Source organism: Panthera tigris, chromosome C1, assembly GCF_018350195.1.
Source record: "Panthera tigris isolate Pti1 chromosome C1, P.tigris_Pti1_mat1.1, whole genome shotgun sequence".
NCBI classification, from domain to species: domain Eukaryota; kingdom Metazoa; phylum Chordata; class Mammalia; order Carnivora; family Felidae; genus Panthera; species Panthera tigris.
This window is the reverse complement of record NC_056667.1, coordinates 39,698,820-39,724,131: the sequence shown is the minus strand read 5'-3', so window position 1 is coordinate 39,724,131 and position 25,312 is coordinate 39,698,820. Positions and strand designations below refer to the sequence as shown.

Below are 25,312 nucleotides of genomic sequence, written 5' to 3'. Positions count from 1 at the left end.
CCTGGCTTCTGTGAAAAGGCACAGCAGAGTGTCCAGCATCAAGTAAGCACTCAAGGACATGCACACACTCTGCGCTGGGGTCTCTTCCCCTTCTTCACACTGACTGGGGATGCTTTGAGATTCTGGAGCATCCATGGCTCTGTTCCCACCCACCCCACCTCTGTGGGTTTTACATGGTGTTGGGCATTCTGGGTCTTCACTTTTCTTCTGCAGGCTCAGGGTTAGTAGAACCAACTAGTCAGAGAATTTCTTTTCTTTTGGTAGTTCACACAGTTGCTTCAAACTAAGTATGGTTTAAAGTTTTTGTACTCTAAGTGTGGTCCCTGTACCAGTATTGTTGGCATCATCTGGAGACTTGATACAGAAATGTAATGATTAAGAAATGCAGCTTCAGCTTATTGCTGTGTGGCCTTAGCTAACCAAGTTCAAGTAATGTCCCTACACATTGGTTTCTGAGAAAACTATACATCTAATCCTTAGTAGCAGGGAAGGGAAGCACAGATGGGAAAGTCCTCAGAATTTCTTTGTATACATTATTTCTTTTCATCCCCCAATTCTGCATTCCCACTTTGTTCCTTTCTGCTGCAGTAATTGTACCTGTAAAATGAACTTAAGATTACTTTTTCATGGAATTATTAGGGAGATTAAAAGTGATAATGCATGCAAAGTGCCTGGCATATAACGGATGCTCAGTGGATGCTGGTTCCTTGTCTTTCTTCTCTCATGCCCCATTAAATATTGCTTTCTACTATTGTCTATGAGACTGTTATCTTCTCATTGAGGTCCCAACCTTCTTAAAGGGAGAGAATGTTTTTGATGCTTTTCTTTTATATTGGAGCACATAATATGCTATAGGCACACAGACTCCATGTATAACAGGCATCTACAACATGCCAGATACCATGAGTGGGCCCCAAAATGACCAAGATATTGTTCCTGACTTCAGGAGACTTAATATGCAGAAGGGAAAAATAGATATAAGAATTAATTATAGCTCAGCAAAAATAATAAATATACCAGAGATATTTATTTTAAAACCATATACAAGAACAAGAACAATAACAAAAGTATACACATAACAGAGGAGATGAAGACTGATTCTGAGCAGAGTACAGAAGGCTTCCTGGAGGTAGAGGCACATGAGCTCAGCTTTGAAGAAACAGTAAAATTTTGATAGGATTTTCCTACCAAGGGATGACCTTCCAACCTGAGGGCTGAATCCAAGCACTGCATGAATTTACCCCACAGGTATTTACTGAACACTTGTCATGTGCGAGACATAGTTCCATTTACTGAGACTAGAAGAGAACAAAAATACTTGGTTTCTGCCATCACTGAATCTATATTCTGATTGAGGGTGATGGAGCAAGACAAGAAACATAAATAAAATATAAAAGTTGTCAGATGATGGTGAGTACTGGGGAGGAAATAAAGCAGAGGAGGGAAAAGTATAGGGGATGGGGTTGCAATATTTTAATAGAATGGTCAAGTGAGGTCTCGCTGCTAAGGTGACGTGAGAGCAGAGACCTGAGGGAAAGGAGGCAGCCAGTCCCTTCTCTCTGAGGGCAGGGCATCCCAAACAGAAGAAATCTTTTTTTTTTACAAGGTTTATTTATTTATTTTGAGAGAGAAAGACAGAGAAAGAGAGGGAGTAAGCAAGAGGGGCAGAGAGAGGGAGACAAAGAATCCCAAGCAGGCTCTGTACTGTCAGCACGGAGCCTGATGTGGGGCTTAATCCCACAAACCATAACATGCTCCTGAGGCAGGAGCATGCCTGGAATGTCAGAGCAATGACACAAGTGAATGTGAGGGCAGCCCCCCACTGCACTTGCTAAGTGACTAAACAGAGGAAAGGGGCACCCCTGGTTTCTTCAAACTGACTCTATAATGCTGCGGAATAAGACATATATGAAAACCATGCCAGCCCACTCCCCTCAGCCCTGCAGATCAGGGGAACGATCTCACTGACATATCCTTTCAAAACCATCTCTTAATGTATCCCTGTTCCTCACTAGGTGAGGAGCAACTTGGGGCCAAGATGCTATTTTATTCATCTCTGTATCCCCAGGACTTACCAAAGGATCCATAACATTGTTGGATAGTCAGTAAATACCTGTTGGGTGAACAGATGAATATGATCTATTCACATACATACTTACATCCTCTTAACCCACTCAATTTCCCATATACCAAACAGAAAGGGACCAGGAAGAGCTGCAAACTTTTTTTACCAGGGCCTTACCCATGTCCAGAAGAATCAGTACCATGAGACACATCTGAAAGACCTGTAGTCTTCAGTCTGAAGGAGAAAAGACTCTAGAGGTGCTCAGAGCCAATTCTAATATTTGAAAGGCTGTCATGGGAAAGCAGGGGTAGGCTTGTCATAAGGGAGAGAATAAAGATCTGGGAGAAGAAAGTTAGGGAGCAGATTTCTGCCTTGATAAAAGGAAGAACTTTCTAATAATGATTGATGAGAGTGTGGCTGCCTTGTGAGGTGGTAAGGGTGCCATGACTAGAAGTATGCAGAGACCAATGTTTGTTATCAGGGAAGGGGGCAGCAGTCAGCAAGATGGACTGATCCCTTGTAACGCTAAGATGAAAGGTTCTAAATTATATTTTATTTATTAATTTGAGGAACAAGGGCTAAGTTTTTTATTGTTCATTTCTTGCATTTCCAGTATTCCTTGGTGACATCCGTGGCCTGAGGCTCTTTGCCACAGTCCTGTACCACCACACAACTGCAACCAACCACTTCATGGGATTTTCCTTCTCTGTCAGTTTTACAGAGGCCTACCCATTCCCCTAGTTTCTTGTTGTCATTAACCTTAATTTGGTTGATTTGGTGTTCAGCACAAAGGGCCTCTGCCAGCTTGACATACATAGGTTCATCCAGTTGGACGCAAGCACACAAAGATGGGCTTGGTGCTTGCTTGTCTAAGGCTTTGGCAGCTTCGTGAATTCCATGTGCTAGGTCATCGTGGAATGAGTCTTTCAACACTTCTTGTAAAGCAGTATTAATGTCCATTATACCTCCAGCTACAATGCCTTCCCTGGCCATGGTGGTGGGTTATGGGTGGAGCCAAATCTTGAGTGTACCCTAGCCTCCCCCTCTGCACTCCTGGGGGGCAGCAGGGAAAGAGCTAAATCGTATTTATTTTAGACCCAACACTCCCAACGTGTTTCAGTTTATCCTGATTTCTAACTGAGGAGATAAAAAGGATAGAGACTAATTACTAAGCACCTACAAGCAAAACACGTTACATATATCATTATTTAAATCTTCACAACTTCTAAAGCAGACATTTTTTTATGTAAGTACTATTTTTTTTTATTTAAATTCAAGTTAGCTTAAAAAAATTTTTGTTAAGTTTGAGAGCGAGTGTGATTGGTAGGGGGTGGGTGCAGAGAGAGGGAGAGAGAGAATCCTAAGTAGGCCCTGCGCTGTTAATGCAGAGCCCTATATGAGGCTCAAATCCATGAACCCATGAGATCATGACCTGAGCCGAAACCAAGAGTTGGTCCCTAAACCGACTGAGCCACCCAAGTGCCCCAAGTTAGTTTTTTTTAATGTTTATTTATCTTTGAGAGAGAGAGAGAGAGAGAGAGAGAGAGAGAGAGAGAGAGACTCTGACAGGACGCTAGTGGGGGAGGGGCAGAGAGAGAAGGGGACAGAGGATCTGAGAGTAGGGGAGGGGCAGAGAGAAGGGGGGAACAGAGGATCTGAAGCAGTCTCTGTGCTGACAGCAGCGAGCCCAACGTGGGGCTTAAACTCACCAACTGTGAGATCATGACCTGAGCTAAAGTTAGAGGCTTAACCAACTGAGCCGCCCAGGTGCCCCTTAAATTCAAGTTAGTTAACGTATAGTGTAGTACTGGTTTCAGGAGTAGAGTCCAGTGATTCACCACTTTGAGGCAGGCATTTCTATCCCCGTCTTACAATAGGGGAATCTGAGGCCCAGGAAGTAGATGTAACATATCCAAGGTTATTTGGCTGCAGAATAGTAGCCAGACTCCTCTGATTCCAGAGCCTGTGCATTTTTTTTTTTTGCTGTGCCCTGGTTTCTTGAATATGTGCTCATTTGTATGCTAAACACCTGCTGGACATGGCACAGTGTGTCTGAGACTTTGACAGAGCCTGAGTTTTCTAGTACTATCTCTAAGTCCTCATTCTTCTCATTTAATTTCAATATATACCACCCAAGTATCCCATTCCCACTTTCTAACTTGGTTGTGCCTGCCAAACTGGATCTAGTATATCACAGAATGACAGTCTTGGAAAGGACTTTAGTATCAATCATCTTCAAGTCTGTTCTCCAGATTCTGAAACTGAGGACTGAGGAAGAAGCAAGGAGTTCATGGTCTACTAGAAAGTCAGACTTATGAATAATAATGATAGTAGAGTATGGTTCAGTGTTATGACAGTAGGAGAGAGGGATTTCTGAGATTAATTCAAAAAGATTGATAGGAGACAGCCACACAATAGACGGAAAAGGGCATTCCAGCAGGAGGAGGAAGCATGAGCATCTATCCCTTGAGGAGACAGACCTGCCATTCTGTTCACAGCCACTACTTCCAGGAGGCCGCTGATTGTTGGTATCAACCTGAAATGTCAATACTGTTTCCAAGTTGAATCTGGGCTCAGATGTATATGTGACATCTCCCCATACCTCTGGCACAGATTCAAGAATCATTTAGGCATCTGAAATTCTGAGTGTGTCTGCTTTCTGCCAACAACAAACACTATTGAAAAAGACAGGACCTGGTCTCCCTTATTTCAAATTCTTGAAGTATTTAAAATTACATTGAACCAGTACTAGGTTATTTCCAGAGGCTACATTCTGGCTTCCTAAGTAGACGTAGTTTCCTTAGAAGCTGAGAACTCATCATGTAGCATCAAGATGGAAATGAGCAAAACACTTGTCCCACAGTGGGCATTCAGTATGAGCTTGCTGAACTAAATGTATTTCTTAATGGACCCTAAATCCCTTAAGGGCAGGGACATGGATCTTATTAATCTTGGTATGACCAATGTCTGGCACATAGTAGGCTTCCAATAAATCTATGTTGAATGAATGAATGAGTGAATGAACTCAATAAGTGAATGAACTCAATGAATAAATAGGAACAAAAATAGTTATTTTTTGAGTGCTTACCATGTGCCAGTTATTGTACTGAGTGCTTTATTTTTTTTCTAGCTTTACTGAGATATAGTCAACAAATATGACTGTAAGATATTTAAAGTGTACATCATGATGATATGATACGATTTGATATGTGCAATGATAAAACACATTTATTTATTTACTTACTCATATTTTTGGTGAGAACATTTAAGTTCTAGCTGAGTACGTTATTTCTCTCATCTCATCTGCTCCCTGAAACAATCCTACAAGGTAGGCATTATCACTGCCATTTACAATCAAGAAGACTGATGTCCAGAGACCTCAGATCCCAGGACCCAAGTCCATCTGGCTCCAAAGTCCAAATAGGCTTTTAACAGAGTTTCCTGATTTCAGAGGCAGTATCACCCAAACTGTTCAAGTAAATGTGAAACAAAGCCTGTGTTACTGGGGTAAGGTTCATGGAAATGCAGAGTATACAAAATGATTTCCAGCAGTCCCCAGAGCAGGAAGGACTGGTTACAAAACTACAATATTCCACAAAGAAAGCCAACCGACAAATTCCCAAAGGAGGTTTTTTTTTTAACCTCTTTTAGTTTGTCCTATAAAATAAGTTGCTCCAACGACAGATCTTCAAATATGTATTTCAATAATATACCTCAACAAATGACAAAATGAAACTAATCTGAACCCTATTTTTCTTCTGTCTGTTCAGGGAAGAAAGGCGATTCATGAGATAAAAAGCTAGTTTAAAAAAAAAGCTGAAAGAGAAAAAATAGGTAATGTACAAGGGATAATAGAAACCTCAGCGACAACCACCTCACCCTTCAGCATTTATCACACAAAAACAAGTGTTCAGACTGATGACCCTGGGGCAATGAAAGATTCTTAATCGAAACAACACTCAATTAAATTATGTTCAGAATATTCTTACAGACAGGAAAGAATAGTCAAACATTTAAACATATTTTTAACAAGGGTTGAAACAAAAAGAGGAGGATTTTGGCAAACTCCCAGCTAGTCAGAGAAATGAACCAGAATTCTTAATTCTTGGTTGGCTTACTCTCACATACAACAAAAGGTCTGGATGTCAGACAGACAAGACTTTCCACCCAGAATGGATGCAAAACCAACAGGTGATTCCAGAAACGCAGCTGATGTTAAACGATGTTCTAACAACAACAAAGGAGGAAGGGGTAGAAAAAGTCATCAGGTTAGTAGTAATTGTATACACTGTAATTAGCCTTTGGGCAAAATGAGATTCTGTGGGTGAAATGTCTGTGGGTGAAAGGAAGTGCTGTGTGTAACACTAAGACAACGGCTTCCAAAACTCCCATCAGACACTGTGGAGAAGGCGTGTGTGGAGGCTTCCGATATCATGTTGGGATTTAGATTAAATGAGATAACTTATGTGAGAGGGCCTGGCACAAGGTAGATGCTTTATAAATATTAACTGAGTATAAATCTATTAAAACTGTCTTTATCCAAAGTAAAAGAAAATTCATGGCTCTTGATGAAGGAGGTGAGAAAAACAACTTGTCTGTGCAGAGCTAGAGAAGGACTTTGTCGGAGAATCTTTGTCAGTGTGTCATTTCTGAAATCAGGGCTTGGGGATCTCTGGCCTTGGATTCACCACTAACAGCGGTGTGAAATGCAGAGATGAGTACCCCATCCCTATCATCAAGGAGTTCACTGATAGTGAAGTACCAGACAGGAATCTCATGATCATGTTAGGATCTGACAAATGCTAAAATAGATATTTCCCAGATCCATGAAAAAAAAAAAAAGAAACAAGAATCAAAGCACATTTTCCCTTTTCATCACCAGTCAGCTTGCAGATAAGAAATAAGACAACATCAAGAAACAAAAACCCAAGAACAAAAGGACTCATGCAGAAATGGGTCTGTAGTGTAAGAAGCAAGGAGGGAAGCCATCTTCTTTGATTTTTTTTTTTTTTTTAAAGCTAAGGGCTTCTTGGGGAATGGCTATTCTGTGCAAGTGTGACCAGCATCATTACACTGAGTCAAGTACCTGGGAGAGGTGAAAATGAAGAAATGCCCAGGAATGTGTGTGAGAATTGCAAAACATAAATACCTTCTATGGCTCACCTCTTTTGGGCAATGGAAAATGAAATGTTACCCTGACAATCAGAAAACCAAAGGAACTCATGATTTAAATCATGCCCAGAACATGCTTAGTACTCAGTAATTTTTAACAAAAATGCCTAATGTTTGATGGGGCTGTGTTGGTGCAGAAGGGATGGATCCATCTGGCACCATATTCGGTTTCTCCTGAGAGCCATTAAGACTTTCCTAGGACACCAAGGCCTCTGCTTGCCCACTCATGTGTAGTAGAGAACCCCACCTCTTTCTTAACAGAAAACAGGAGGTCATCAGGTAGGTACTATCCCAAACTGCCTCCTTCCCTTCTACTACAAACTTATCCCTAGCTCCTCCTGGCTTAGAATGACAGTCCATAAAATGCTGGAGGAAAAAAAGTTCCTAGGGCAATGTTATGTATTATACATTCCTTTTAAGATTTGTAACACGCATTAGCACAGACTCAAAGAAGCAGTGATTAAAAAAAAACAACCCTTTTTAATTTGGTTCACTTCAGTTTCCCAAGCTCATTTGGTCACAGAACCTCTTTTAAAAAAACATATAACCTATTAAACACCTTTGGGAAAGACTTTTAGATGAGATTCCCAAATGAGCACTACTCTTTGAAACAGGACAGAATACTGCCTCAGGATATAATTACCCTAGCCTGGGGGTGTGGGCCCCAGCTCTGAGGTATAGTTCCTGAGATACCAGAGGGGCCCACAGGAAAAAAGAAATGAAGCCAGAGAACAGTTCTAAGGTCTCTTTTTACTGTAACAGTCTATGATTCTGTTTCTCAGAGGACACCACATAGACTTGCTCTGGGATAATCTAGACACAGGACAGAGATGCATAGTGGGGAGGGGGTCAGATGTCTGAAGACATATTTTCATCTTGTACAAATCTGGGTCTAGCTCACTATGTATCAGCATACAATAGCTCAAGGAGTTTCACTCAGAGAACCAAAGACCCAGGGGAGAAACAAAACATAATTGTGTGTGGCTGTATGGACACCAAAGCAGAAGTACACATGTAGAGGTGCACAGATACAGCCATACACTTGTACATTATCTATACTTAACTAACTAGGCACAATACCCTGGGAGCCACTTTAGTATTGCAGATAAAAAGAGTCAAACAGGATGCCTGGGTGGCTCAGTCGGTTGAGGTCTGACTCCTGATTTCCGCTCAGGTCATGATCCTTGGGTTGTGGGATTGAGCCCCATGTCGGGCTCCACGCTGGATGTGGCCCCTGCTTGGGACTCACTCTCTCTCTCTCTCTCTCTCTCTCTCTCCCCTTCTACCCCTCTCCCCCGCTCACGTGCTCTCTCTCTAAAGTAAATTTTTAAAAAATAGAGTCAAACAAACATGGGTTCAATTTTGTTCTGACACTTAGAAGTTGTGTGACCTTGAACAAGTTAGTTAACTTTTCTGAGCCAGTTTCCTTACCTGTAAAATAGGGCTAATAATACCTACACCTCACAGAACTGCTGTAAGAATTATATACTATTTACCAGATGCTGTTCTGCATGTTTTATATGTTGATGCTCACAATAATCCTATCAATATCCCTATGTTACAAATGAGAAAACCGAGGCACAGAGAGGGGAAAAACTTGCCTGTTACACAGCTAGTAACTAATGAGGCTGGGATGCTAACACAAGCAGTCTATGTCTTAATCACAAAGCTATCCTGCCTAGCACAGTTCCAGATTATAGTAGGTCTATGATATTCCCCGGGAAGACACAGACACACATACACAAATATACAAATACCCTACACCTCTTCTTCCTCTCTCGGATTTAAAATGTGCTGTTTTTGTCATTAGTTTGTTACACGGGCAGTTCAAGTGGGCAGCATGCAGACACCAGCTTCCCAAACACAAGGATCCTACGTGGCTCTTCAAGGAACAGAAGAACAATTCAACATTATAAATGATGACTCACGACCACTATTTTCACAAACAGCCTGCTAATTAAACTTTCTTATGAACCTTGCTAACCAATTTTTCCAATGCATGGAGGAAAAATCATTCATTATAGACCGGAATCCGAAATCTAATATTAACAGCACAAGTAGGATCTGTGGCATTGTAATTTGATCAGCTTGAGCATTAATAACAGTTAGACACTGATGTCTGAGGCAGTTAATCAGCTTTTGTTGAGATGTACATAGATAACTGAACAAAACATCTGGAAGACAGACTAGAAAGTAAAACTAGCTTATCACAAGGGGTTTAGTATTTGCTTTATCCTTACAAATCCCCTCGTCACAATGTTCTATCTTCTAGGTGACCACAGTAATATCCTGAATTGGTATAGCACTTTAACGACTTACCAACACATTAGTAGCCCATCTCCCATCAACACACAGTAAGGTGGAAAGAACCAGTGTCGTTTTCCCCATTTTATGTACAACAATCTGAGGCACAGAACAGTTTGATCCACTGAAAGTCCCATAGCTATAATGAGAACTTGGTGGAACCTTCCATTTTATCATGTTGCCACTCATAGAGGTGGCCTGGTTTTAAAAACAATCTCAGAAATCATCCTGGCATTTTCAAATACTGAACTGAAGGCTTTCATTTACAATCTTCCAGAACCACTAAAACTGCTATTCATTATTACCGTAGCTATTTCTGAGGTTTACTGGAATACATCCTACACAGCCACATGCAAGACTCAGGATGAAACAGCAAGAATGCGAGGGACCTTCTCTATGAAAGTCTCTTGTTCCAACTGGCAACAGCATGTGGTCAGACAGACATGGGTACACAGACAGCTCGGTCAGTCACTTCAAACAATGTGAGCTTTGGTTTCCTCATCTAAAGAATGGGGCTGCTATTACCTCTTGGGGTTGTGGTCAGGATTAAATGAGATAACAAATATAAAGCAACTGGCATCCAGCAGTTCTTAATAAATGTAAGGTCCCATTCCACTCTCCTGCCTTCTCATACGGCATTTCCTATTTCCTATTTGGAATTATATAACTGAGGACTGAACCAAGAACAAATAGATACCTACTTTTCCTTTCCTCTGTCTTTATCCATCTATTGGCCCAGGGGTAGGACACTTGGTGAGAAGAGGGAAGCAGTCAAGAGACAGAAGGGGCCCCTCCCATTTATAGGCTGCTTTAGTTTACAAGTGCCTCCACATGTGTCAGCTGTTTGAATTCCAAGTCCCATGCAAAGAAGGTAGGGTAAGGATCTATCTTCGTATTGTATGCCGAGAAAATGGGAGGTCCACAAGGAAAAAGTGACTTATGCAAGGCCAGGCACATACCTATTATGTGTGTGTGTGAGAGGGGCTGGGGAGTAATGCAAGATATTATTGATATCTGTCTCACTTCTGGTTAGAGTTCACTGCACTGTGTCTGGTATTTCTGAGAAGGAAGCATTCGGTATGTGTGTGTATGTTGGGGAGGGTAGAACACTCTGGGGTAGTGCTGTATTTCTTTTGTACTTAGACAGTGGTCTGTCTCATTGAAAAAGCTCCACTTACTGGCAAGGGGCACTGGGGAAGAGAAAAGGTGGCTGAGAACTAGTTCCAGTTTCCAGGGTCAGGGCCAGAAGGTGAGAGTAACATTTGATTTTCCTGCTTGCTGTCCAGCTCAGAGTCCTGGGCAATGCAGAACCTGCCAGAACTCACTGCAGGGACCCTTACCAGGAAGATGGTAGCAGAGTACTGAAGTGCCTGTGTGCCCAGCCTCAGGGTTTGAGGGGAGAGGGGAAGACTGAAGAGATCTGGAGACCAGTTAATACCTCAGTTCATGGCAGCAGGCAAGGAAGCTCACTTCAGAACACTTCCTTTGGCACATTGTTTACAAAAACAGTGAAAACAGGGACTCCAGTCAGGCAGCCTCTCTCTGTCACAGACTTCCTTGGCCAGAAAAAAACATGTCAATCAATCCAACATGGGCTCAAGCAAGAAAGATGAAGAAAGAAAAACTCTATGTATGTGAGTTCAGGCTTCATATCCCATCCTGTATTATAGCTGGCAAGTGTCTCCACAGAGGTCTGTGGGCTAATGTGAGTGTCGGGGGGAAGGTGGGGGGGGGGCTGGGATCCTGCTTACCACTTGAGAATGGGATCAAGGTTGTCACCATCCATTTTTCCTTCATGTAAAGAAAACTTAGGCTAAGTGGTTGGTTACTTCTCAGACAAGTCACCTAGCCACATGTAATTTAATTTTCCTTCTGGTTCTCCTTTTACCATTCATTCTATGCCCATTTTGCTCTACCTTGCTTTTTAAAAAACCCATAGCTATTTTAATTCTAGCTCTCTTTCATATTATCTTACAAAGCCAATTCAAATCCTCTTTTAATCAAATGGCACGTGAGTACATAAAAAGGCAAAAAGAGGAGGCAGGACAGGAAGCAAGCAAAGAAAAGAAAAAAAAGAAGAAAGAGCAAGGAAAACAAGAAGCCAAGTGCTCTTGACTCAAGTCTTCTTTGGGAGGCTCTGGCCTCAATATGTTGGCTATTTTGATAGGGTCAGAGGAAGTACTGAATGTCAAAGCCTTTGAAAACAGACACAAAGGGAAATTTGGGGGATTATTAAGTATACGTTTTATGCTCATACCGCCAATAAAATGATTAAATCTGAGTCAAGATGTTTGTGGTGAGAAATTCCATTATCAGCCATAGGAATTAGAGTAATTACCCGAACTATCTGTATCCACTTAATGGTAATGGGACCTCACATATCACCAGACATCCAACTGCAAAACAAGGGCCAAGCAGAAAACCAAATTTGTAAGTCAGCAAGAAACTGAAGTAGGTGCAAGGAGAGTCACGGAGAGAACTTGTGCCTGACCTCAGCAAGATAAACAATGATCCTCAAATCACAGACGCCATGGGGAGTCTGCAAATTGTCCACCTCCTTCTGTGTTAGGTTGGGTTATTTATTAGGAAAGTAGAAAAAAACACAGACTTTGGAGTCTGACAAACTTGGGTTCAAATCTTAGCCCTACCACTTATTAGCTATGACCTTGGATAAATTACTTAACCTTTCTGAGCTTCAGTTATTTCATCAACACAAAGGGGCCACTAATAACACTTTCTCATGGAATAGTCCTGACTGTTCCATTCACTATCCCTTGAAGATGTCTCTGAAGCCTTGCTCAACTGCTTCCCTCTTCATGGACTGGTCTCCCACAACCTGCTCTCTACCAAGATCAAGGCTCATTTGACACTTGTTCTGAGAACCCCAGCCTACTGTCGTCTTTCTCTCTTTTGAACACCCATAGCTGATGTGTTCATATTCATTTAGCACAGCCAGAGTGACAAGGTAACAGATCACAGACTTTGCAGTCAGACAGATCTAACCCCACTCTCCAGCTAACTGTTCTAAGTCTTGGCTTCCTTATCTATAAAATGGGGATAATACCACTGATCATACATAACTGACATAAAGCTTCAATGAGATAATATATATAATACGTAGCTGAAACATAGCAGGCATTCCATCAAAACTCCGTCCTTCTGTGATGCGTACTTCTGTGCTAATGAAACTACTAGCCAGGGTCAGGAAGGGTCAGTTTGGACCTTGGTGAAAAACGAAACAAACACCCCCCCACCCCCACCCCCACTACCATCACACGCAAAACAGTAAAGGCGGACAGACATGCGTTCCAGCCCCTTCCAGACCTGCAGGCTGCCGTAGGACCCCATACTTTGTCCTGGCTTCCCCCATCACTGCCCTGCTGGCAGCAACGTGTGGGCACAAACTATGTCTTATCCTCTCTGGCTTCTTCACAGACCCTGATACAGAATTTAAGAGAAGAGAAGGAAAGGGAATAACATTTATTTGGTCTGAGAGAGCAGACACTAAATAAATACTGTTGGCTGAATGAAAATGTTTTACAAATGTAAAAGCCTTATCCAAATATATGGTCTCTATCTGAATTTTATCTTCTCTCCAAACTAGAAATATCTTCTCCCATCAAAGCTCAATTTGGGGACTGTAGAAAAAATAAAAAGGCAACTTAAAGATCTTTAGTTCTTACAAGGAATGAAGACAGATACAGAGTTCATCAGTTAAGAGCAATAAGGGAGATGTGGAATGGGGCTGTTGTGGGGTGGGGGAGGCAGACTGAAAAGAGAAATCACCCTGCCACACCTCCCAGAAGACAAGAAAAAAAATGAATTTCCCATTAACACATTTCAGAAAGCACTTTCCTCCTACCCTGAAGCTGATGAATTACATTTTTAGATAATGTGTGGAAATTTCAGTTTGACATTACCTTCCTGCTTAGTTCCTAGTCTCAATCAACCAGGTCATTCTACAGAGAAGGGGGAGGGAGTGAGGGAAGGAGTGTGTGTGGGGGTGTGTGTGTATGTACTGGGGGAAGGAGGGGAGGCTGGGTGAACAGGGAATTGGTCCTACGAACCAAACAGTCAGCTAAAGCACAGAAATAGAAAATCCTTAAAATACCCAGGCCTGATTCACATCCCAGGTAAAAATCCTTTGAGACATTTCTCTTGGGACATGAGAATACTTTCCTACGGTTATCTGAGTTTGGAAGCGGGGCAGAACCATCTAATATGGAAGGGAAGATGAAGGGGAAGATAGCCAGGGGGCAAAAGGAAACCATACCTGCTCTATAATCCTGACTCCTGCCACCCTGGGAAAAGAATTATATCCAAAGGAGCAGAATGTACCTGTATAAGTTCTAATCCTCACTGATCCATTCAGTTGCCAACCTATCCTAATTAGAAAGTATGGGAGCTCTCTGCCCCATGGGTGTGTAAGAGGCACAATAATTACATGGTTTACTGTTTGCACTTAACATTCTGACATCTTCCAGTTCCCCTTAAAGGGAGACCCCTATTCTTCCATTTTGTAACCCTACTAGGCTGCCAAATCTTCTCCATAACTGAATATTTTCCATTCACCCCCAACAATAATCACTTTCCCTCCCCAAGTCCACAAGTCAAAATTCTTTTGTTCTTCTTTGTGGAATACAAGTAAGATGACTGCAGGGGGATGAGAAATAAAATGACAGATGCAAATCTGCCTGATTTTCCTTTGAATTCAAGAAACACATTGCACTGTACCAAACACATTTTCAAAGTCAGCAGCAAAATGTGCTGATAAATGCTACTATTTCCTGTACCTTTCTCATCACTAGCCCTCTGATGTGCATGTAGAAAAGTTCATTTAGCTAATCAATATCTTGGGATTTTCTTGGATTATACATAATTGAGACAGGGTTTTAACTATGCTTACATTTAAGGCAGCATCCATTTTAATACAGTGCTTGCAAAATCAAGAAAAAGAAAACACAGTGAAGAGTATTTTGTGAAGAGACAAAACCTGAAGTTAAAAAACCACTCTGTTCTTCCTTGTTCAGGTAACTGGTGACCTGCTTAATTAAAAAACCACTGGTCCTTATTGTTATTTTTTTAATGTGTAGTATGTTCTTTTCCAAAACAAAAGATTTTGAACTCTAATTGTGTTTTCCCTGAACTGAAAATTTTCATTCCCTGGGTAATATAAGCTGAGTTCATTTGTTAAGGGGAGAAGTCAGTTGAGTATTTTTAGAGAAACTGCCAAAGATAAACTATAAATTGGACAACTCACAATTAGTCAGACAGTCCTGGGTTCAAGTCCCAGCTCCTCCACTTGGAAGCCAAGACACCTTGGGCTAATTACTCAGTTGTTCCTAAGTCCAAGTTTCTTCATCTGTATAATAACTATCTTGAGGATTACATGAAATTCCATCAATTCATCTCAGCACAATGCTTAGCACATAGTGCACAATAAACACTGGCTATTATTGTGAGTCTCCAAGAAATCCCAATTTACTATTTAAATGAGCTACTCTATTTAAAGCACTGAATACCATGCCCAAAACACACAGAAGGCACACAGAAACATACAAAAACTTCTGCTATTATATTTATTTGGCTGGGTGTTGTAAGAAAGTATGCCAATAAACTCACCTTAGGGCTGAATTCACATTTTAGGAATGAATTAAAAGCACTTTCATATTTTAGGATTTTTCAGGGCCTTTTATTGTTTATAAAGTCATCTCAGAAGTAAAACTCACTCAAATTTCCATAGTGCCCTAGAAGTACAGTTTCTTGAAAGTATATGAGGTAACATAAAGCAGTCCACAGCCCTCACTGTCCTTTCTCTTTTTAACCCAAGAGACCATACTCCATGCAATGCCTCCTGACCTTAGAGGGCCCTAACAATCCCCCCACCCCCGCTGCTGTACCCACATGTCACCTACTGAGAGGGACACACAGGATTAATAGCATTTTCACAAATCTGAGAAAGAATAGAAGTTACCCAGTGGCACGAAATCAAAACTGAGTTGGTTCCTTTAACTGGAGATGTGATTCCAGATACAAAGGTGGTGGCAAAGCATTCACCCTGATGTCCACAGCAGTGAAGGGTCTTTTTTGCCTTGTTCTGCCTTTTCCACTGAATAACATTAATTACGCCAAAGCCAAGTGTTATAAAGAAAAAAATGAAAAAAAAAATGGGCTAGAGGTGAGGTTTAGGAAATGCTGTCTTTGTCAGGGTGCAACTCTAACCAGCTTCGTTTTTTGGTATGTTTAACTTCATCTGGTGATGCTGCTTCATAATAGATTACTGTGTCCTAAGAGGCATACTCTAGCTCTACTTCCTGTGTCCAAAACACAAAGGAATAAAAAAGGCTTTTGTTCTTAGATTGGAATTTTAGCTCTATACCTTTGCTTTTCTTCCCTCTACCTAAATCCTAACCTCATCTTTCAAACCTCTCCCAGCAGCTCCAGCTAACACAAACCTCACCCTTTCTCAACCATCTATAGTCCTTACAGTCTGTTCCATGCCCTGGACACTCTATATATTCAGCTTTATAACAGATAATGTTCAGTTTGGACCACTCTGTCCTCAAAACCCTCCCTTCAGAGCTCTTAGGTAAGAGCTGCCTGAACTGCCTGAACTGGGATTTAAAAAAAAACAAAAAAACAAACTACACTGCATGGGCACATGAAGAGTAATATCAAGTAAAAATTCTTTTTGATCGCTAGAATGCAAAAAATCACACGAGCTAGACAAGTAGATCAAAACTGTTTGTTTTACATGGATTCATTTCTGGGGATTTTTCTTTGTTACTTTTTTTCTCCTTTCTGTCTTCCTTTTGGAGAGCAGTGATAACGAGGTAGACAACTATTAAAATGTAATTTAGCATCCCAGTTCTGCTGGCTTTAAGACATACCCTGAGCCATCTAACTGCATCCTGCCTAAGCCATGTTTCCTCCCCTAAAATACTGAGCATCTCTAATGCAGTCTCAAAGCTTGAAAAAACAAAAGGGCAACAAAATTAAAAATGAGAAACTAATTCAATTCTTTGCAGTTCATGGGAATAATATAATTTCTACCAGGAGTTTGATGTTTTTTTGCCTGAGTTTTGAGGTTGCACAAAAGCTTGTGGGCCACACACCATGTCCCTTTCTCTCTAGCAGCAAAGTCTGCAGATGGATGAAAGAGAAAAATGAAGAACATGGCTTCCTGCGCCATCACGTGTCCACAGCTGCACACAAAAGCAAGTTGGGAGACATGTTTTCTCTATCTGGTACCTAGATTATCCTGATAAGCGTCCTTTTAAAATTGGAAAAAGAAAATCTAATATCACTGAGAAGATAAGTAACAGAGATGTCCAAAAGCACTATAACAGAATCTTAAACCTGGCACTTTCAGTAAATTTGGTTCTACTCTGAAGGCTGAGTTGTATCCCCAGAGGATGATAAATATTGTTATCTTTGCCTCCTGTTATACACAGGAGTCTAGTTTAAAGCCATGGTGCATTAGGTAGAATCTCCAGAGGGTGGCCAGCAACTACTGCTCAGAGGATCAAAATGTTTCATTGGGTTATGGGGCCAGGGTTAGGCGGGGATCTTCGCTTAACACAGGCAGGGGCATCCTGCACATACTTCCCCATAAAATCATGCTTTTGGAATCTGGGGGTGAACCCCAGCTCCACCACCTGGCAATAATTGTTTTGCAGGGGGAAATTACTTGACCTCACAAGGTTTCAGTGTCCTCATCTAAGAAAATGGATGTTATTCTCAGGGTTAAATCAAATACGGTATGTCTAGTGCTTAGCAAGTACCTAGCATAAAGTATCTGATAAATGATAGCAATTATGTCCTCAGCACCAAACACTTAAGCCCATGACCAAATTTCCTCTATGTGTTTTCAAATGGAGAATTCATTCACAACCCACAGCCAGGAGCCAACCCAGCCTACCTACAATGCTTTCAACAACAAGTCTCACTCTCTTTCTCTTCCTCTGAGTGTCTCTCTTTCTCTTTTTTTTTTTTTTAATTTTTTTTAATGTTTTATTTATTTTTGAGACAGGAAGAGACAGAGCATGAACAGGGGAGGGTCACAGAGAGGGAGACACAGAATCCTAAACAGGCTCCAGGCTCCGAGCTGTCAGCACAGAGCCCGACACGGGGCTCGAACTCATGGACCGTGAGATCATGACCTGAGCCGAAGTCGGCCGCTTAACTGACTGAGCCACCCAGGCGCCCCTCTCTTTCTCTTAATTTGGTAAGCGGGAACCTTCTAAGGGAATCCATTCGCTTAGGGAGTGGTTTGGGCTGGAAAATCTTAATCTTGAATTCTTATCTCTTCGCCACTTCCCACCCCCCAATCCTCCCACTAGATATTTAAACTCCTTGTAAACTTCACAGGATCGAGATGTATTGAGATCTGTAGGAGGTGTTGGAGGAAAAGGGGGGACTGGGATGTTAAAAATCAGGGCAACAAAAATACTTATGATGTCATTTACCCTGACTTCTGAACCACCGGCAGCAGCCTTTCAACTTGCCTGATGTTCCACCTCGCCTCTCCCAGCCTGTGTTATCACCTCCCACCAAATGTAGGCCTCAGAGGGTCTTCCATTAGAGCGATTCTCACTCCTTCCCCAACTCCCCACAGCCCTCTCTCCCTCCTTCTCTGACTTTTAGCGTAGTCAATTAAACCTGAACAACTGGTGGATGGAGGAAATATGCTGCATCTATGGAATGGTACAGCAGGGACCAGTTTCACTGTTAATTTAAAATGCTAGAATTAATTAGGTAGTGTAAATGAAGAATTTAATAAGCACTCTTTACAACCACAAGTTCTACTTTTATTAAACACTGCTACCAAATGAGGGCAAATATCTCAGTTCTCTTATATATTTCCTTGCCTCATTCCCAGAAGTTCCCTGCAAATAAAAAAAAATTTTTTTTGCCTGAAATTTAAAAAGTGCATAATTATAAATTTATGCCTGAATTATATTTCTGCTTTCAACCCATAAGCTTCTTCTTTAAGCTCAGATGCTACTGTCTCTGCTTGTGCTGGAGAGGGTGCTAAACAAACCAAAGTTGACAATTTTGGTTTTGTATACCAAATTAAAGGCTGTCTTCGAAGCTGTCACTCCTATTCAAATCTACTCGGTGAACTACCAAATTAGCATTCTTTCAGTAAAGGAATCTGCTTGTTTAAACATGTGTCTTTAGAAAACAAGGAACAACACCATGAATCAGTACTTTTAAAAAATCTCACTACAGTTCTAAGGGAAATCTTTTGAAAAGGTGATTAATAATATTCACTAATATAGCTGGCAGAGTCCCTATTTAGAAGGTAAGGCTACACCAAAAATACATTTTCTATACAGGAGTGGGAGGAAGAATCATATGCTTAACTGGTTTTAATTTTGTGTGAATTATCATCCTATTATATAAAGATTATTCAGGAATCTAAACATTGGCTGTCTGAGAGGACAGGCAATTCTGTTAAAGGATGGATGATACGGTGCTCTCAGATAAGATCATCAAAGCTCCGGTCCTATTTGGAGACCTTGATAAAATTTCTCTGTTCAGCCACTTTCCTTGTAACATACTACATGCCTCTGTAATAACAACATCTCCCATTTACTAAGAGACCACTATGCAATAGGCGTTACACTATCCAGTCTCTCACTTAATTCTCAAAATAAGCCCTTTGAGATAAATATTATTTTCCAATTTTATAGATGAGGAAATTAATTTTGGAGGGTTATGTGACTTTTATTTTCAACAGTTATTTTAGTTTTATGATCTTGCAAGTTACTTAATTTATATAGAAGACAAATTTACAAGTGAATTAGAAGAATTGGAGAACACATACAGCTATGTGCACACGTATACACTGGATTCTCAGACTTAAAACCAAGATGATGTATCTTCCTCTTTTAATGACAGACTTTCCTTTTTCTTAATAGGCCAGTTGCTTGTCAATTAAACTGTCCAGAGAAAAGGAAACAAAAGTCAACACTCAAAAATGACAAATGCTCAGGTGGGCGGAATGATTTTAGGAATGGAGCATCAGAGATGAGCAGCTGCACTCTGTCATGACGTAGCCCAGTAGATTTCTAAGAAAATATTCTCACTTCCAAAAAGATTACGGGGACACTTCACTCCAAAGAATTACAGTATCAGTGTCTGGCAAACATTAGGTCTTCAGCAAATGGCTGTTGATTAGAAAAACATCGGAAGCTAAAATGTTCAAGTATTGAAATTGTAAGGGTATTGTGTTACTATTAAGTAAAAAGTCTCTGACTTCTCAAAGAGTATCCTCAAAACAAAACAAAACAAAACAAAACAAAATACCTCAAATACAGATCTTCATTAAGCTTCTCCCTCCTACTGCAGAGTAGTTTTATTCCAGAATAATCTGCTATCCTTACAGCCTACTTCTCCCAGAGACAATGGGCAGTTGTGATCTCCGTCCACAATGGCTCCCCCGCCCCATTAAAACACTGTCTCAGACACTGGACACACACAAGCCAAATGCTTGAGAGGAAAGGAATAGATAAAAACTAGCATGGAGTACAGGGAGGGTGGAGGGCAGAACTGAGAACTACAGAACAAAGGGAAAGGGTGGCTGATTGAGAATAAAAGGGGATCAAACCAAAGGGTTATTTCACAGAAAGTAAAGCTTGAGGAAGCTCCAAAATCTCATCTGCTTCCAAGTCCTACCAATCTGCAGAATGGTTTTATGTAGTGTACACACTTGCAGGAGCTTACGACTGTGTTCCCACGCCATTCCTGAAGGCAGGATACACGATGCAGACACTCAGATGCATTAACCATCACCGTGCGTGTGTGTGTGTGTGTGTGTGTGTGTGTACGCATTCCTGCTAAGGTCTGCACATTCAACGGAACAGATAGCTGCTGATCCTAAGCTTAGAATATTGAAGAAGACCATACCTGTAATTTTGTCTCTCACGAGTTTGCAGGATTCTATTTCACCAATGCTCCCAAAGAGACTCCTGAATTCCTCCTGGGTCATGTTCTGGGGTAAATAGTTGACTATGAGGTTGGTTTTGCTGTCATCTGTGGCTGCGCCTGTCTGCATGGGAGAAGGACAGTTTCTATTGTTGCTGGAGGGTCCATTGCTTGTATTGGATGTCGGGCCATTTGACACCTGTGGCTCCATGGTGCTAATTATCTAAATAAAAATAAAAATAATAAAAATAAACCTCCTGAAATCTCAAAGACACAAAGTCTCTTTCAAGATTTTATTTTATTTTATTTTGTACTTTGAAAAGAAAGGGAACAAGATAAAGCAAGATGGAGCAAAAGAGACTGGGTTGTGAACACATCCAATTTAGAAGCATGTTTTTAACCAAAATGTTAAACTCCCTTTGCTATTTTTAGGCCAGCCCATAGATTTTGAACACAGACTAGAATGCAATGGGAACGCTCCCATTATTTTGTTAATGAAAAGCTAATTCCTGTTTTCATTACACAATCACTCTCAGAAATGTATACTTAAGCCACACCAAATTATAATTAAAATGTAAAGTAATAATCATGATTAAAATTATAGTTCCATTAAAGCTGAAAAACTAAATATAGAGGTCTATGCTCACAAGATCAAATACAGTACCTGTTTATTAACTATCTTATAAAGTAAAATGACATTAAATTAAGTGGGGGCCGTTCCATATCGGAAGGGTTTGGATTGTCACTGATGTTTAAGCACTGATCAAACTTCAGATTTCATCAACACACACCAAGGAGCTGCTAAGTCATCTGATGATTCTTCTCCCTAGCCACTCCATTACTGTTTCTCCTGGACCTCTAATAAAATAAAGAACATAAAGGAAAAGGTCTCTCTGGGTATCCACCTTAGGTCCAGCACAGCCTGAGGCTATCCTCTCACACTTTATTCAAAAAGGACTTTCTGTGGATTTAAATACTTAATTAAACAAAAATTTCCACAAATGTGTGAACTGTTCCAGGCAGCATGTATGGGAAAAAAGACAAATAAATCTTAGTCTCTAGCCTCAAGGAGATTACAGTCTATGGAGGACACACACAGGCAAATGGCTCACAGTAGGACAATGAGCATGTAGTAGGGGAACAATTAGCCCTGCTTTATAGGATGTGATTGAGGAAAAGTACTGAGAAGACGAAGCAGGAATAAAGTTCTACGGGAAAAATGAATTTAAGCTCATGGAGCCTGGTTGTAAACAGGCCCTGTATGGCATGACAAACATGGAGAATCATAAAACTGCAGAGCCAGAAGTCACTTAAGGAAATAAAATCTAGTAAAATCTAGTTCAAAACTCTCATGTTTGAGATGAATTCCAGAGACATCCAGTGAACTGTGTCATTGCAAACTGGGGCAGAGCCTGGGCCTACAGTTTTCCTGGCCCCGAATGCAGCCCAGCAGTCCCCCTTTTCCATTCTATCCTATCACCATCCCTTACTAGTCCTTCATGATAAGACTTCCATTGCCTCCGAAATTGATCAATTCTCTGGAAATGGAATCATGCTCTGCCATTCACTAGCTGTGTGACTTTGAGTAAGGGACTTCAATTCTAGGAGCCTTAGTTTTCCTCATTTGTTTTTTTTTGTTGTTGTTGTTTTTGTTTTAATTAAAAAATTTTTTTTTACATTTATTTCTTTTTGAGAGACAGAGAGAGACAAAGCACAAGTGGGGGAGGGGCAGAGAGAGAAGGAGACACAGAATCCGATGCGGGGCTCAAACCCACAAACCGTGAGATCATGACCTGAGCTGAAGTCAGATGCCCAAGTGACTGAGCCACCCAGGCACCCCTAGTTTTCCTCATTTGAAAATGGGAACACCTGCCTTGCGAGGTGGTGACATGATGTACAGAAACCACCTGAATAGTAGTGGGAATGTAATTCACATTCATTGATATTTATTTGTTTTTATTTTTTAAAAAGACTATATTTTTAAGTAATCTTCATACCCAATATTGGGCTCGAACTTACAACCCCGAAATCAAGAGTTGCATGCTCTACTGACTGAGCTAGCCAGATGCTCCCATCATTGATATTTATTAAAGTCACTCTACCAATTGTCTGACATCACTTGTCTCACTTCTCACAAGAAGGCAATGAGGCATATTCTCATATTCTCCACATCTTGTAGACAAGGAAAGCAAGGCTTAGCAGATATCTGATAACTAGCAGCTTCCATTATCATCACCATTTGGCTATTGAGAGAATTTCTGGGGGATAAGCACTTTTATATCATACACATGTAGTAAAGTGTGCAAACCTTAAGGGTACAACTCAAAGAATGTTTACAAAGAGAACACAATTCATACCTGAGTAGTCACCTTTCAGATCATGATATAGAACATGACTAGCATTCCAGAAGTCTTTCTTGTGTCCCCACCTCCATCATTCACACCTCCCGAAGGTAACTGACTTCTAATCCAGAGATTTGTTTTATCTGTTTTTGAACTTTAAATACATGGAATCACACAATATGTACCCTTTCATGTCTTTTCACACATTATGTCTAGGTGTCATCCATGTCGTTAGATATAGTGGTAGGTTCTTCTTCTCCACTGCTGTAGAGAATTCCACTGTATAAAAATATTGGGGGCAACTGGGTGGCTCAGTCAGTTAAACATCCCACTCTGGTTCAGGTCATGATCTCACGGTTTGTGGGTTCGAGCCCTACATAGGCTCTGTCAATGCAGAGCCTGCTTGGGATCCACTATCTCCCTCTCTCTCTGCCTCTCTCTCTCTCTAAAATAAATAAACATTTAAAAAATTAGGGGCACCTGGGTGGCTCAGTCAGTTAAGCGTCTGACTTTGGTTCAGGTCATGATCTCACAGTTTCTGAGTTTGAGCCCCACATCAGGCTCTGTGATGACAGCTCAGAGCCTGGAACCTACTTCAGATTCTGTGTCTGTCTCTCTCTGCCCCTCCCCCCTCAAAAATAAACATTAAAAAATTTTTTTAGATCACATTTTGGGGTGCCTTGGTGGCTTAGCTGGTTAAGTGTCAGGTTTTGTCTCAGGTCATGACCTCATGGTTTGTAGTTTTGAGCTCCGTATGGGGCTCTGTGCTGACAGCTCAGAGCCTGGAGCCTGCTTTGGATACTGTGTCTCCTTCTCTCTCTGCCCCCCCCCCACTCACACTCTGTCTGTCTCAAAAATAAATAAACATTAAAAAAAATTTTTTTTAAATCATATTTTATTTATCTCTTCTACTGTTGGTAAACATTTGGGTTGTTTCTAGTTTTTAACTATTTTGATAACGCTGTTATGAGCATTATGTACTTGTCTTGTGGTTTACACACACACACATTTCTGTTGGGAATATTCCTGGGAGTCTATTTTTGGGTCATAGAGTATACTTATGTTCTGCTGTAGTAGCCACTGTCAGTATCTTTTTTAAATGGCTGCACCAATTTACACTCCCACCAGCAGAGTATGAAAGTTCCAGTTGCTGCTCACCCTTATCAATACTCGTTGAGACTTTCTTGGTTTGGTTTTATTTTTGCTTATTTTCTCATTGAAGCAGAGTGATAAAGTAAAAAAGGAATATATTTTTAGTCAAGGCAACAGCTGATTTAAATTGTAGTTCCACCACCTGTTAGCTATGTGCTCTCAGGCAGGTTACATCAATACTCTGAGCCTCAGTTTCCTCTTTGTAAATTGGAATAAAGCCTCTCGTGTAGGTTTATCTTCAGAAAGAATGCCTGGAGGCATAATGATTAATATTCTGCATCATGCCCTATATAGGTGTTACTTTAATTCTTTCCTCTTCTGAATGATCATAAATGGGAAATGAAACCAAAAGAAAAAAAAAAGTCTCAAGAGGAGTCAGAGAAATAAGGCAGATGGAGGAAGGTGAGGAGCTTCTAAGATTCTTTATCATTATAAGTAACTTAAGTGGCTCCCCTTATCACATCATCAGAACTTTTTTCTTGGATTCAGGTCAACTGTGGGATTCTGGAAGGCTGGTTGAGACAGCAAGGAAAAAACAAAGAGTTTCTGAGAAGAATCTTATTATTTTAAATATTTATTTATTTGAGAGAGAAAGAGAAAGAATGGAGGAGGGGCATACAGAGGGGGGCATAGAGGACCCAAAGCAGGCTCCAAGCAGCAGAGAGCCTGATTCAGGGCTTGAACTCACAAACCACGAGATCATGACCTGAGTCGCAATCAAGAGTTGGAATACTTAATCCACCAAGCCACCCAGGCGCCCCATCTGAAGAATCTTAAATCAAACTCTTCTCAGCACTGATAGAAACTGTACCAACACAGCCTAGTCAGCTGCTCTGTCCAGGAAACAATGAGGGAGATGCGCCCAAGGGATGTACATGCTAATGGAGATGATGTCGTAGAGCATCATCACAACTCCTGGCTGGGAGGCAGGTTTCTGCTCTGCCAAACTGTTGGGCCTCCTGGGCCTGAGCCGTGTCTCCATTTGCTGTGTCGTCTCACTGCCTCACTAAGTGTCCAGGCAACAGACACAAGGAGCACTGCCAACTTGATAAGGAACTTAAAAGCAGAATTTGTCTGGTTCAGAAGGCTGGGCTGGCAGAACCACAGAGCTACCCAGCTGCTACATTTTGACTTAATGGCAAAAGTGCTAGTCCCACAATCTATAGAACACCTTTCCTGCTCTCCATATTTGTCAAGTTACCCTTCTTTTTATTTCTTTTTATTTTTTTTAATGTGTATTTATTTTTGAGACAGAGAGAGACAGAGTGCGATTGGGGGAGGGGCAGAAAGAGAGGGAGACAGAATCTGAAGCAGGCTCCAGGCTCCGAGCTGTCAGCACAGAGCC

The 25,312-nt window shown here is 41.0% G+C and overlaps 1 protein-coding gene and 1 pseudogene across 6 annotated transcripts in view; both read right to left on the bottom strand.

The window, feature by feature from the left end:
• The window catches only part of ELAVL4 (ELAV like RNA binding protein 4), a 154,053-nt gene that overhangs the window by 31,050 nt on the left and 97,691 nt on the right, over nucleotides 1–25,312 (bottom strand). For all 6 annotated transcript variants that reach the window (XM_042997094.1, XM_042997093.1, XM_042997090.1 and 3 more), the window contains exon 2: nucleotides 20,456–20,696. In XM_042997094.1, the coding sequence (XP_042853028.1) occupies nucleotides 20,456–20,684 (229 nt within the window). In that variant the 5' untranslated portion in view covers nucleotides 20,685–20,696. The remainder of the gene's footprint in view (nucleotides 1–20,455; nucleotides 20,697–25,312) is intronic.
• On the bottom strand, nucleotides 2,660–3,058 carry LOC102963730 (annotated as a pseudogene).